The sequence below is a fragment of the Cucurbita pepo genome, chromosome 19 (assembly GCF_057944985.1).
Source record: "Cucurbita pepo subsp. pepo isolate OVF chromosome 19, ASM5794498v1, whole genome shotgun sequence".
NCBI lineage: Eukaryota > Viridiplantae > Streptophyta > Magnoliopsida > Cucurbitales > Cucurbitaceae > Cucurbita > Cucurbita pepo.
The window spans coordinates 9,555,108-9,569,944 of NC_141816.1; the positions used below are offsets into that span (position 1 = coordinate 9,555,108).

General features: G+C 32.9%; 2 protein-coding genes, 1 non-coding gene and 1 pseudogene across 4 annotated transcripts; 2 read left to right on the forward strand and 2 right to left on the reverse strand.

Annotated features, from left to right (window-relative positions):
• Positions 1-181: 181 nt before the first annotated feature.
• Positions 182-4,367, reverse strand: LOC111782042 (putative ATP synthase 24 kDa subunit, mitochondrial). The gene is made up of 7 exons (XM_023662809.2): positions 4,208-4,367; positions 3,582-3,675; positions 3,187-3,331; positions 2,377-2,487; positions 1,523-1,669; positions 817-939; positions 182-524 (listed from the first exon to the last, which is right to left on the reverse strand). Exons 1-7 carry the CDS (start codon positions 4,244-4,246, stop codon positions 461-463), a joined length of 723 nt encoding a protein of 240 aa, XP_023518577.2. The 5' UTR covers positions 4,247-4,367; the 3' UTR covers positions 182-460.
• A 658-nt stretch (positions 4,368-5,025) lies between these two features.
• On the reverse strand, positions 5,026-7,461 carry LOC111781146 (iron-sulfur assembly protein IscA, chloroplastic). The gene is made up of 3 exons (XM_023661593.2): positions 7,186-7,461; positions 6,303-6,521; positions 5,026-5,275 (listed from the first exon to the last, which is right to left on the reverse strand). Exons 1-3 carry the CDS (start codon positions 7,340-7,342, stop codon positions 5,133-5,135), a joined length of 519 nt encoding a protein of 172 aa, XP_023517361.2. The 5' UTR covers positions 7,343-7,461; the 3' UTR covers positions 5,026-5,132.
• Positions 7,462-9,751: 2,290 nt separating this feature from the next.
• Positions 9,752-11,232, forward strand: LOC111782197 (putative WRKY transcription factor 51; annotated as a pseudogene). Its single transcript, XR_015414567.1, has 3 exons — positions 9,752-9,985; positions 10,129-10,294; positions 10,984-11,232. The product of XR_015414567.1 is annotated as a putative WRKY transcription factor 51 (transcript).
• A 1,062-nt stretch (positions 11,233-12,294) lies between these two features.
• Positions 12,295-12,492, forward strand: LOC111782352 (U2 spliceosomal RNA). The gene has a single exon (XR_002813102.2). It is a non-coding gene; the product is annotated as a U2 spliceosomal RNA (small nuclear RNA).
• Positions 12,493-14,837: the final 2,345 nt, after the last annotated feature.

The window sequence follows — 14,837 nt, forward strand, 5'->3', positions numbered from 1 at the left end:
AATTGATCAATAAACGTCACTTCCTCTACTCTAAATCTTTAAATCTTATGAATTTCATGACAATTAAATATTGTAAATATCATAAGATCAAAAATCTTACGAGTTTCAGGACAACTGAATATTATAAGATCAAACCATTCTGGCGCACAAGCTACACCAAACACTAAAAACACTTTCAGAAGAAAAAAAAACAATATGAAACTTAGTTGTGATTGGGAAACGGGATTCAATGCAAGTTTTGGGACAATATCCTTCCAGTTATCACCTGACAATGTGACATAGTAGGATGACTTACAAAAAAAAAAGTTGGGAACAAACATCAGCCAAATGATGCACTCCCAATACCAGAGGTGCTTCTCTTATTAAAGCTAAAAGTATCCCGGTGTTCAAAAACAGCCGAATCAGTTTCGGTTGACAGCTTTTTCTCAACCAGAGAACATATGGAAAACGATTTGCAAATCTACAGGAAGTTTCTCACATCTAATGACTTCGTATCCACCATTGCCTCGTCTTTAAACTCCTCACTGAAAGCAAAGAGAGGAAGTTGCAAAAGGTTTCAATAAAAGATTCGATAAGAGCCTACATGTCTAGAATACAGCCAACCATATGCAAGTTGGATTATGCTTAAAGAGAACGATTTTTTTTAGCCCTATGTATAAAATCTATCTAGCCAATCATAATCAATGCGACCGTGAAAACAGTCATTCAAACTACAAAAAAGAAGGCAGCACAGAATCGTCTGCTGGAAACTATGCTATCAACTAAGAATCAACTTTTTTGCAGCGTAATAATTATCACAAACCACAAACTACATACCGCTTCTTTTGAGTTTCCATTGCCTCAAGAGCATCTTTCTTCAGGTCTTCCAATTGTGCCTTGGAAATTTTAAGTTCCAACTGCTCTTCGTACTTGGGCAGATCTTCCCTCCGTATCCCAATCCTGATCCAAAAATGTTGAAATGAAGACTTCAATACTGTATATCTTTTATCCCTATGGAAAGATTGTTCAACTGTATGTATGTAGGATCGCTACCAACTATCTCAAGCTCCTTCAAAAATTTACATTGGTAAAAGCTAGAGTCCAAGTCAAATAAGAAAATAAATCTAATAGTTGGGTACCTTAGCTTCACTAATAGGTGCAACCGGCTCTGCCACCAAATAGACACACAATGCAGAAAAATAAAAATGAATCTTATTCTACACTAAATTTTGTATTTACTACGTTTTTTTTTCAGTTCATCAATTAGTATTTATTTCACTGGTCTATCATACGATAGTTCTCCATAATGTTCACATCTGTAGTGTATCTTCTACGAAAACAGAAATAGAAGGATGGTGAACATGTCCTTCATCCAAAAGGGGAGCGTGAGGGCTTCTGTTTTCTGACAAGACATTTTGTTCTTGATGGCAATCTTGTGTGTGTGTGTGTGTGTGTGTGTGTGTGTGTGTGTGTGTGTATAAACCACTCAATCTTTTGGAATGAGGCCAAAATAAACAAAAAGTATAAGAAGTTAGAATTGTACTTTTGATTGATTTTGTCAAACTCAGCCATAAGAAGAGACATTCCTTTCTTGTCATTCCTCATGAGAGGTTTCTTCAATTCTTTCTCAATCTTTTCCAGTGCATCAAACATCATAGCTTCTGCACCAAGCTCATCATTAAGACCTCTCCTGAAAAATGCAAAGGAATATGATCAAGAAACAAACAACAAAGTCATGCACTTGGCAATAGACATAAGATCAACGTCACAAGTTTCAAAGATAAAAATGAATGCATGGGCACTAAATACCTCCAAAATATAATATCATACTATCCCAAATCCATACCAGAACCATACAACAAATATTTGGAAATGTTTGGAGAAAAATATTGAGATTGGACTATATGGAGGAAAGAATGCCAAAAAAATCTGAAAATGTTGACATGCAAAGTGAAAAAAAACAAAAAAGAAAAGAAAAACTGAAGTTTAGTTCAAGGCTCAAAATATAGCTCGAGTTAGATGACACGAGTTTATTCAGTAAACATTAACCATGTCAGCCAATCCATCCCTGTGCCAACTTAGCTTAATACTTGATGAATTGCAAGTCGTGTTAGTAAAAGTTAGCTTTTATAAATGCAGATGTATTGGAGGCTTGGAGCTTCTTTCTCTTTTCTTTTCTTTTCTTTTTTTCTTTTTATTTCCTCCTTTTGGTGAGGAGGTTTCCAGGCTTTATTGATTGATATTGGCCCAAGTCTCCAAGTCTTGTACATCTTGCAATGCCTTGAAACCCAAATATTCATGACACCACAACTGTTAACAAACAAGCTAAGGAGAGAAATTTAGACAGTGCATTTCTCGTGTTGACAAGAAATCAAAGTCCATGAAAGAGGAGCATACTTAATCCGGATATCCTTCAATGTCAGCAAGTATGTTCTTGCATCGGGGATGTCTTGGGTTCGTGACTGAATGGTGTATTTGATTCGCTCTGATTCTGACAATAAATCTGCCCTGTGAGGAAAAAAAGAGGGTTAAAATTGTAACTCATACAGAATTCATATGCACATATTTTTATAATATAAATTCACCATTATGCATGTACTAATATGAACACATGTTCCATTGTCACGTGATAAAAATAAATAAATAAACTTCCATGAAGGCCGATAACAAGGCTGGCTCATAAATGCTAGCATGGAACACAAAAATAAATGAGAACTCTGTGTATAACTTTTTGTAGCTATTTTCCTAGAAAAAGGTACAATGTAAGTGGAACAAAAATTGACATTAGTGATCCCCCCTTGAGTAATGTAACTCCATTTCCAGTTTATTGGGCACATACAAAAAATATGATCACCAAAACGTGTTTTTGAATATTCATGATTATCACACCATTACTCTCCAAATGCTTCCTTTAATTCAACTACAACAAAATTGTTTCAGAATGCAGAGGCAGAATTTCACCAAGCAAAGTGTACTGGAGTACAAGGACCCTCAAAAGAAGCAACTAAAAACAAACAATAAAAGAAGCCAATATTGGCAGGGGTATTTGATTAATGTGCTTAAAAAGATAAAATGACCCAGGCTACCTCTCTGCACCAGTTAATTGCACAGCAAAAGATATACGGAGTCAACCCACAAGTATGTTCTTCAGCAAAAACACTCAAATTTCACAACTATAAAATGTAGTAATCATTCAAAAACACTCACTTCTCTCTGGCCTGTTTCATGACCTTTGCGTATTGAGCTACAGCAGCAGGATCCTCTGGATCAATAGTGATCTTCTCTTTTCGGAAAACATCAATTGCTGTCTCAAATTTCTTTTTCACTTCCAGAAATATGTTCTTCAGCATTTCTTTGGCACCCACATAAAAAAATTAAAAAAAAAAAAAACATTATCAACGAAATCACAGAAAATTATGATCGTTGTTCATATAGAGAAGTTAATGCACCACTCATGTAGCTTTATAGTCTTCATATACATATATCTAATGCAATTCTCAGATTTAACTACAACTGTGTGATTGACATAAACCAAACTTCATAGCTCTCTCTCTCTCTCTTTCTCTCCCTATTTCTCACTAATTGAGCGTATTTTGCCTCACCATCTCCCTTCGGAGCAGGCCGAGCAGCCTCTTCCGCAAAGTGACGAACAGGAATGGCATACCCCTGATGTAAGATACTTCGACCGCCAAGCACCTGTAACATCGAAGAGGCACAAAAAACACACGTCGAGCAGCTGATTCAATAATCATTACACCTCTACGCAAGATTAAAAAAATAAACATTTGCCCTACAAGCACAGAATTACAATGTCCAAACTATACGGCCAGCATTTTAACGTTGGAAAAATCGACAGCAACCTGCATACTTTACATCATCCAAAGAAACCCTAAAATCACAGATCCTAAATAAACAGTTAAAAAATCCGACACCTTCAAAATGTAGAAAATTACACGAGCCAATAAAGAAAATTTGAATTAGAGGGAGGGAGAAATTGATAAACATTACACCATTTCCAGGAATCATACGAGTATTTGCTAATAATCAGCTCCATTCCCAAATAGAAAACAAAAGAACGTAAACAAAAATATAAAAAAAAATAAAATCAATAAAAAAAGACAAAAGCCACACACGCATATCAATCCTTAAAAGTTCATTTAAAGAAGAATAATCAGGGAGAACGGAAAGTAGGGTAAACGGGGCCGATCCAGGAAGGAAATGAACAGACCTGCTTGGATTTGGACAAGAGACGAGAAGAGAAAGCCATGATGGTAGCTCAGATTGCGCCCTTCTTCTGATGCTTCGTTGAATCGTTTGAGGATTGGAAGTCGGATATATTAGGAGTGTGAAGGAGGCAGTCTGCGCGAAGCGGAGGGGAGCTCTGCTAGAAATGGTTTGATGGAGCCTGCTCCTCATTCGTCGGTCTACTTCGTATCCCCACCGTTGGATTGTCTTACATTAATTTTCCAAATGGATGGTCATGATCGAAAACCAGTGCACCTCAACAAACCTGCACCTTCACCTCCCCTTTTTTTTCTTTTTTCATTTTCCATTTCCCATTTGAAGATAGATTTTTTTATTATTATTATTATTATTTTATTATTTATCGAATTAGTGGGTCAAATTGCAATTTTAACCAAAGTAAAAATTAAACCTAAAATATTTAAATTTTATATAAAAAAATTTTTAAAAAAATTATTAGTAAATTATAGCTTAAAAAATAACGGTATGATTTAGATAATTTCGATATGATTACTTATTCATGTAATTCATAAGCAAACAAACTTAAATTTACAAGATAAATTGCATAAACGGTAAACAGTAAACTAAAAATTTCTTCCAACACGTTTTAAAAATTTAAAAGTCCAACTTCCTTTGACGTACCAAATCTACGTCTCCACATTTATCGTATTGGAAAGAGCAGACTCTCTATCAAAAGATGACCATGAAGCTTCGAGTGAAAATAGCGCGTAATAAGTTCAAACGAAGCATGAAGAGCTAATTTCCTTTTCCGGAAGGGTTAAAGTAGAGATATAACCTACAGAAGACTCGTAATGGAAGGTATACTATTAGGATCAATGGTAAAACAAAGTTTTCTTTAACTTAGAACTATCAAGTTCCTGTTGAACCATTCATATATACAAATGATGATTCTACATTTCTGCAGCAAATGATTTTCCACAACCACAAGTTTGTGTAGCATTCGGGTTCTTGAACGAGAAACCCCCACCGATAAGTGCGTCGCTGTAGTCCAATTGCATTCCAAACAAGAACAGTAGGCTCTTGGGATCACATACTACAAAACAAGGAGGAGGAGAAAGGGAAGCTTGTATCAGAAGCTCAAGCTACACAGCAAATGAGAACAGGAGGCTACAACACAAAAGAGCATATCGAAAACGAAGTAGACAAAACGACACGTTCGTAGTTCACTAAAACATGCATAAGTTCCTTCATCCATAGAGCAGAGAGCAATTATCAAGGAATGAAACAACATACAAGTTTATGTCAAACAGTATGCATAAAAGAACAATATGTTTGACAACAGTTGCGCAACATTCATCTTAGTAGCATAAGAAACTACTGATATCTAGTAATTCAACTCAATATCTAGTAATTCAACTCGCTTCAGTGTATAAGAGATGAATTATGAACTACAAACAAAGTGGTGAGGATTGTTGGGAGGGAGTCCCACATTGGCTAATTAAGGGGATATCATGGGTTTATAAGTAAGAAATATATCTTCATTGGTACGAGGCAAAACCATGAGAGTTTATGCTCAAAGTGGACAATATCATACCATTGTGGAGAATCGTGGTTCCTAACATGGTATCAGAGTCATGCCCTTAACTTAGCCATGTCAATAGAATTCTCAAATGTCGAACAAGGAAGTTGTGAGCCTCGAAGGTGTAGTCAAAATTGACTCAAGTGTCGAATAAAGGGTGTACTTTGTTCGAGGACTCCAGAGAAAAAAGTTGAGTCCGGATTAAGGGGAGACTGTTCGAAGACTCCATAGATCTCAGGGGAGGCTCTATGGTGTACTTTGTTCAAGGGGAGAATTGTTGAGGTTGTTGTGTGGGTGTCCCACATTGGCTAATTTAGGGGATGATCATGGGTTCATAAGTAAGGAACACATCTTTATCGGTATGAGGCCTCTTGGGGAAACCAAAAACAAAGTCATTAGAGCTTATGCTCAAAGTGAACAATATCATATCATTATGCAAAGTCGTGGTTTCTAATATAAAGTTCCTCAAATTTATGACATATGGCTCAAGAAATACCCATCAATAGAAATTCAGTGAAAACAGTGAAGCTATAACTCTTACCAATCACAAAACCATTATATTCTATAATTGAGTCATCAGGTCGAGCATTTGCCCTATTCTCAAACTCCATTGTGTAGGACATACCAGAGCATCCACCCTGTCTGACACCAATTCTTAAGCACAAGTCTTCATTACGTTCAGTTCTCATTTTGTTAAAGTGTTTCAGTGCATTATCTGTTAATGAGATAGCCGGAGCTATACCCTCAGATGTTGGAGCAGCTGTTCAATCACAATTTTCATGTTAAGAAAATAAGATGAAAGGGTAAACTTTGATCATAAGACATAATATAATCATTATATTTCATATGCAGAAACTGTAATGCAAGATTTAATAGGTTTTATCTTTTGATGTAGTAAGCCCAAAAGAAAATCACAAATAATATTGCATCTGAAGATGTCTAAAAAGAAGAAACGATTAATGCTAACAACTACGAGAAATAATGCACATTAAGATCAATCCATTCTGATCATTCAGGCATTATAACAAATTAAAGACATAATTTGTGATTTGTATATCAACCAACAGGATCTCAAACTATAACTCGCAAACAGGTAATCGTTCCAAGTAACAAACAGTTATTTTCCATGTAAATCAATAAGAAAAATCCTAAATATTCTGCTACTCAATTTCAATATAAAGCTTACACCAGCTAACAATTTCAATTCCAATCCATCAATACCTGAATCGTATGTTCGATTAATAAAAAAAAATCACTCGAATCTGAGATTCTTCACAATTTCATGCTTCAAATCCAATCCAAACAGAAAAAATTCAGACTAATTCTTACATAGACAATGCATCCATGAACTACGATATTGCAGTGAAGTATAATATCCAAAAATAAAGCAGGAAAACAGAGGGAAATCCGAAGAAGAGGCGTACCAGGGACTGCAACCGATCGAATTGATAAGGAATTCCTATGGCTGATTTTCGTAGGTAAATATGGAAAGGAAATTGAACTTCGCTTTGCAGAACTTTTAGGAAGAACTCGCAGGTGAAGAACAGAAGGGCATTTCATGGGAACCGAAGAGAACGCCATAGGAGAAAGCCCGTTGTGATGCCGTGATTCAACCGGCGAACGGGAACGGCGACCGGTCAATATGCGTTTCGCCGCCTTTAACTTCTCGGAAATGTTTGTCAATTGGGATCGTGAGGTCAATACACTATTTTCGTTATCATTTACCTTCATAGTTGGGCCGAGTCCAACCCGGTCCGACCAAGCCGAATTCAAACCCAGCGAGCGACACAATTTGGACTTGGACCAAACCGACCCAACCTTCAATTGCAAAGCTCATGCCCAATCTTCGGTTTTACTCATATTAATTTGAGTCATTAACTAATTTAAATATTTTTAAATATATATATTTAATTAAATGTTATTAATTTTATTGAATTTCTATGTCTTGAATTTATTTTAAAATTTTCGTATTTTTATAATTTTTATTTAATAAAAGTTATTGATAAGATAATATTTTATTTTTAAAATTTTAAAAATTTTAATAAATTATAAATGATTTTATTTTTCTAGTATATAAAATATAATAATATGAAATAATGAGTCAATTAAACCCGGTTAACTAGTCAATCTAAATATGACTTAAACAAACTAGTCCATTATCTAATTCAAAGTTTGTATCAAATCTAACGAATAAATAAGTTGGGTCAAATTGGATGGAAGTAATTTTAATTATTATTAAGATTTAATAATAATCGTAAAAGTAAGTTAAGGTTGAATTGACATGTAATCTTAGGTTATGATTAATCAGATTGATCAAACTAAATAAATCTCGATCTGCAAACTAACCCGAATTGTTTGATTTCGAAAATTTTAACTCAACCCAAATCGAAAAAAAAAAAAAATTAATCAACTCAAATTTGAATAGTCTAAGTTGATTGAGTTTTTGAGTCCGTATAAATATCATACAAATGCATCACAGCTATGCATAAAAAAAAATTATTATTTAAAACTTTAGATTATATGCTAAAATTAGAGCACGCAATAGGGTGGGTGATTAAAAGATACAAAGTTTTCGGGTTCATTTAACCTGACCACTTGTTCGAAGTCTTCCTTAAAGTCTTCCATTCACATAGTTAGTCAGCCAGTCAACCCTTATATATATATATCAATATTCACCCACTTGTATTAAAAAAATACATTGAATTTATCCAGAAATTATTATAAATTTTATGATAATAATTAAAATTTCCTTGTAAATTTATGAAAGTTGTATAAATGTTTATATTAAAATTTTAATTTCATAAAATTACCTTCTAGATGATTTTTTTATACGTTTTTATTTTTTTTAAAAAATGTTAAAATAGATATTTTCTAAATATTTATTGAGATTTGTAAAATCTGGTAAATTTTTATTTGTTAATTTATGTATTAATTAAATTTAATTTTTCAAAATTAAATTTATTTCGAATGACCGTAAAAATTTGTAAAAAACAAAGAAAAAAACTATATATTATATTATCCTTAAATAAAATGAAAAATTCTAATTCAATTTGAATTTATTCACATCACCATTCATAAACATTATCAACAATATTTATTAATCATTTCAACTTTTAATTTCGATTTATTTTAATAGATATATACTTTTGTCACATTCAAACTTTCATAATTGTATTAATTTTGTTTTACTTATGTCTCCATAATTATTTTTTCTTAACTCTAATTATTAGTATTAAATCTTCAATTTGTATTTCTTATATATCCTTTATTATTTTAATACTATCGATTACAAACGAGATACATAATATTACTCAAGTAACTAAAAAAAATTAACTCAAAACGACATTTTTTAAAATTATATCCACTAAATTTTAATTTTGTTCTAAATTATGTACGGGACATTTTTTATATTAATTAAAAGATTTAATCATTATCTTACATGTTATTAAAATTAAAAATAAACACATTTTTCTTAAACATTTTCTGGACCATTCTTACTTAAATATATAAACTTATTTTTAAGTTTATCTAAAAAAAACATTTGTGATAAAAGAGATAAATTATTAGTCCATAAATTTCAATCTTAAAATTAAAAAAATGATGAAAGTGTTTGGTAAATTAATACTAAATTAATTACAATTTAACAATAATAATGCTCAATATTTCAAATAATAGATAAATTAAAAGTTTTTATTACATAATTCATGGAATATAAATTACAATAACGTGTTTAGTCCACATATTTATATATTTCAATTTAATTTTTTTAAAAAAATAGAATTTTTTTTATTGCATTGAAATGACGTCACAATTATGACGTCACCCTAAAATAATGCCTGTATGAAAGAAAGGAGAAATTTTCCCGGCAGACAGCAGGAAGGTGAGTAGGAAAGAGCCAGCTGAAAAGGAGATTAAAAAAAAAAAAAAAAATCAATTAATTAATTATTATTATTTTTTTAAAACTTTATATAATGTTTAATTAAGCAGTTCCTCCCCATGTTCCTCTTCTTCAAACCATTTACTTTTCATGGCCATGAACTCCCTTCAAAACCCTACCCAGTTTGAAGACTCGTCCTCCTCGTTCATGGATCTCCTCGATTTCTCAGGTTACCTGCTACCCGATTTCTGGCTCGAACCCGAGACCACAGCGTTTCCAGAGGCGATAATCGGAGGCCGGAGCAGATCCATGGAAGAAGCAACGTCGACCATGGATAAGAATAGCATGCAAGTGAAAGAGCTTATTATATTTATATATATATATATATATATATATATATATATATATATATATATATATATATATATATATATATAGTTAATGAATTAATTTATTTTTGTTAAAATAATTAATGTGTTTTTTTTTGCAGAGATGAGTGGCGTGAGAGAAGGGGTGTGAAGAGAAAACAAAAAGGACGAGGTGGTGGGTGCCATAAGGTTGCGTTTAGAACAAAGTCTGAGTTGGAGATCTTGCAGGATGGCTTCAAATGGAGAAAGTATGGCAAAAAATCTATAAAAAAATAACCCTAATCCAAGGTAAATATTCATATATGTTTATTTATTTATTCTCCCTTTAAAATAAATTAACGTTTATATAAATATGGTTCGATTAATTAAGATATAGAATAGAGATGTTTAATTGCATATGGGTGTTTATATGATCTGATAATTGATCCGTTTAAACTATTCAACCTAATTTATGTTAGATTTAGTTTGATTTTATTTTTTCGGTTTGGATTGGGTTAAATTTGTGAAAAAACTAAAATTTGGATTGGTTTGCATGACATTTTTTTGGTTTTGTCAACCCGACCAACCTAGAAATAAGGTTACAACATAGTCCTTGTGAATACTAAGAACATTTGAAGTGATTGTTATGATCTGTGAATGTTTGATATTTGAGTTTTACTACCTTTTAGTTGTTAATTAAGATTTTTTAAACATATTTTTTTAAAAAAAAAAAAACAACCTGACAATCTAATAGAGAGTTGGGTTGGGTTGAGATAGGTTGAAGTGTGAACTCTGTTTGGGTTACTCGAGTCACCAGTCCAACAAACCCGAAATTTTGGGTTGGTCGAAAAAAAAAATTCTAACTCAACTCAACCCGTGTACGATCCTACTTTTGCATCTTGTGAGGTAGAAAAGAATATGAGTTCAATATTACTATTAGCTATAATTGAAGGAGTGACTTTTGAACCGGTAACCATTGTTTTATCTAATTTATTTAGGAATTACTACAAATGTTCGAGTAGTGGGTGTGGAGTGAAAAAGAGAGTAGAGAGAGATAGAGAAGATTCAAGCTATGTTATAACAACATACGAAGGAATTCACAGCCGCGAGAGCCCTTTCTCGAAGTGTTGCAATGTTCCAATATTTCATTCTCATGGTAGTTGCCCTAATTCCACTTATTTGCACCTCTCATCTCCACCCTGTTCTTCTACTACTACCCTTTGACCTCTTAATCTCTTATTTTCTTCTCTACTTGTGTAATTAATTATAGCAATCTCCCTTAAAACCATGTTTAATTCCATCCTCTTTGGTGTTCTCTATTGAAATGAATTCAATTAGGACATCTAATGTAACGTCTCATGCATAGTATTCAGATACACGTATTTTTTTTATTATGTTTTCCCTTCGCTCATATTGTAACAGTCTAAGCCCACTGTTATCCGATATTGTCTGCTTTAGCTTGTTACACATATCGTCGTTAACTTCATGACTTTAAAATGTGTCTACTATGGAGAGAGTCTAGCCTTACTCTCACTAGTCACTGGATGGTGCGATGCACTGATCGGTAGTACATGAGTTTTTAAATTGTGAGGTTAATGACGATACTTAACGAGCTAAAACAGATAATATGTGCTAACGGTGGGCTTGGACTACTACACAACTTTCTAGAAAATTGTATAGGTGATTCAATTTCAAACTTGAACACACTTAGTTCATAATTTTTATGATTGAACTACCGAAAATAAAGTTGCATATTGTTGATATATACACTAATTATCAATATTTTTAAACATTTCTTAATAGTCATATCCTCGTAATTATTCTCTAGTTTACATATGATTTCAATTTATTTACGTATCGTTTCTTTACTTGGACGAGATATCTCATGGATACATTTTATATGATCGAATTCTCTTAAAACAATATTTTAAAATGTCACTGCTACAATTTCATAATTTATTATTAGTATTTTTATTTATTTTTGGTTTTTTTTTTTTTTTTTTTTAGAAGTGTAAAATTGAAACTCTTAAAATATTAAGCATGAATTATGTAATTAAAACAAAATATATTTACCGTTAAATATAAATTATGCATTCAGTTTGTTTTTCATGAAGTTAGAATTAATTAAGTTTTTTTTTTTTTTTTTCCTTTAAAAAAAAAACAAGTTTTTAAAATAAATATGCCATTTCATAGACTTACCGGGGTTAGAGGGCAAGACGACCAACTTGATTTTGTCCCACATCGGCCATATCCGCGATGAAGGAGAGAGAAGACGCTATAAATAAGGAGAAGCTACTGCCAGTGGACTCGTACCTTTCTCGGCCTTTTGGCTAAGATCAAGTGTAGTATCCGTTCTTATCGGTTTAATATCTGATACGTGGGCCATCGGCCCACATGATATTAAATTAATTTTTACTGGGGGAGGGCCCATTACGGTAGCTTTCTGCCCGGGGTTTTCGAGCGTCGCCCAAGTGATGCACTACTGCTCGGGCCCAGGCGCACCCCTCCAAGTCTTAGTACGAATGGTTTTTACGGTACAGAAGGTTTCACTTAGATTTTGCTTGCATCCCACTTTAACTGTGGTTTTTTCCTATTAATTGCCCTGTTCACCGGCGGCCTTCAGGGGCCCTGGATCGTTGCATGCACTGGTCAATATCTGGTGCCCTACCTCTAGTAATAACTGACTGATTTAAAAAGTAAAAATTTATTAGGGGGTTAAATCATAAGGTGAGCTCCTAACGTAGGGGCTAACCCTTTTTGAAAAAGTAAAAATTTAATAGGGGTTGAATTATTAGTAGGCGCGTGGAATACTCAATGTACAATGTATTAAAAGATTTATATAAAGTTTTTATTAAGGGTTAATCCAATTATTGGGTGAGCTTTGAGGTTTTAGTTACATTTTTAGTTATAACAATGTTAATAAGTTACATTTTTAGTTATTACAATGTTAATAAAGCAAGATTTGAAGAGCAAGATTTGAAGTTTTAATTAGGGTTTAGCGGTATGGTGATTTTAGTTATAAAATGTTATGACCTAAAATGTAATGGTCATAAAATAATTATGATAATAATTATGATTTTAGTTGTAATTGTGATAATAATTATGATTTTAGTTGTAATTGTGATTTTACTTATAAAATGTTTCAATGATTTTAGTTGTAATAGTGATTTTAGTTATAAAATGTAAATGAGTGATTTTAGTTATAAAATGTAACGGTGAATAAGTAAAATTAAGTAATTAGTGATTTTAGTTATAAAATGAGTAATTAGTGATTTTAGTTATAAAATGTAACAGTGAATAAGTAAAATTGAGTAAAAAAATTTTAATGTGATTTTAATTATTAATATAATATGTAATTTTTAAAAAAATAATTTAAATAAAGCATTGGGTTGGATATTCGATTCCATTCATACTTAATCCAATAACCAAAAGTTTATGGATACCCCCATTAAAATAAATTTAATGGTGGGAGTGTGTGGTTGTTGGCAAATATTATGGCGTTGCTTGGCCAAATTAATGGAAACATGATGGTCGAGTTATGGTAAGAAGCTCAAGTGGATGATGGTCAGAGGTGGTTATGTTTCGGTTTTGCAATTTGCATCCAAGGAACCTGTCATCGTCATCACCGGTAACACCACTTCCCCATACTCTCATTCATTTTGAGTATCTTCCCCATATATACTTAGAGGTCGGCATTGCCCCCAAAACTCTCGACACATCCACATAACCATGAACCAATTGAACGACATAAAAATGCAATGGTATCCAACCATTCATATGAATTTTTTTTTAAAATTATTAGATGCAAAAATAAAATAGTTTTTTTTTTTTTTTTTTTGGAAAATTTAGATACCGAATAAAATTAAATTTAATAGTTGTGGTGGTTTGGGAAATCTCAACCTTGGCCCATTCCCCCTTCTACTCTCTCCCTTCAGCAAATATTGAAGTGATTGTCTATAGTCATGTTTTGCTCCCGAAAAAAACCTGTCACCGTCATCGTCGGTAACACCACTTTTCCGTACCTTTTTACCGTTGGAATTTTAGTTCAATTTATTTCTCTTTTAATTATATCCTTACCCGATATTTGAATTTAGTTTAAGTTTAAATTTGATCTAAACGGTCCTGAATTGAGTTTACAAACATCTCTCTTTCCCTTCCCTGTGCCCCTTCTTGAACTGTAAGAGAAGAAGAGGGTTAACCTACTTGATTGAAAAAAAGACTAAAATATTGCTGAATTAACAAGCTGATGACATAAAATATGTATGAGATATCATAGGGGAGGAGAACAAAACATTTCTTAAGATGTGAAAACCTCTTTTAATAGACGCGTTTTAAAATCGTGAGGCTGACGACGATACGTAACGAACCAAAGTGAACAATATCTGTTAGCAATGGAGTTTGACTGTTACAAATGGTATAAGAGCTACTCACCGGACCATGCGAAGCACTGGTTGGAGTAAGACTAAACCCTCCTTATCCCTCATATATAGTATCATAGTTAGTAATCACCATACGAAATTTTGGAAAGAAATAGAATCCAAAGCAAAGAATAAAAAGTTAGCTAACCTTTTATAACTATTAAGCTACATAATTGGCACCCTAAACCACAAGAACCTTTGAAAAAGTACTCGGGGAGTACCGGCCGGCTCTTTGTTCAAGTGGCATTTCATCCCTAACCATAATTCATCTACGGGTCCTTCAACATCAGTCAGTTCAGACCTCATTTAGTTTCATCCAAGCTTCATCATGGTCATAAATAGATCACCACTTAGGTTTAGGTCCATAATTCGTGTCAATTGCCCCACGAAGACTAGCTTTCTCTTGTGTGTGACTCCTAAGGAATTCTCTTAAC

Excerpts from the sequence above, each read along its gene's own strand:
- LOC111781146 (XM_023661593.2), bottom strand. The coding sequence starts at position 7,342 with ATGGCGTTCTCTTCGGTTCCCATGAAATGCCCTTCTGTTCTTCACCTG. Across the intron at positions 6,522-7,185 it reads TCGATCGGTTGCAGTCCCTG|CTGCTCCAACATCTGAGGGT; the intron begins GTACGCCTCTTC and ends GTGATTGAACAG. Across the intron at positions 5,276-6,302 it reads ATATAATGGTTTTGTGATTG|TATGTGATCCCAAGAGCCTA; the intron begins GTAAGAGTTATA and ends CTTGTTTTGTAG.
- LOC111782042 (XM_023662809.2), bottom strand. The coding sequence starts at position 4,246 with ATGGCTTTCTCTTCTCGTCTCTTGTCCAAATCCAAGCAG. Across the intron at positions 940-1,522 it reads TTTGACAAAATCAATCAAAA|GATTGGGATACGGAGGGAAG; the intron begins GTACAATTCTAA and ends TTTTTGGATCAG. Across the intron at positions 525-816 it reads ATGGAAACTCAAAAGAAGCG|TGAGGAGTTTAAAGACGAGG; the intron begins GTATGTAGTTTG and ends CTTTGCTTTCAG.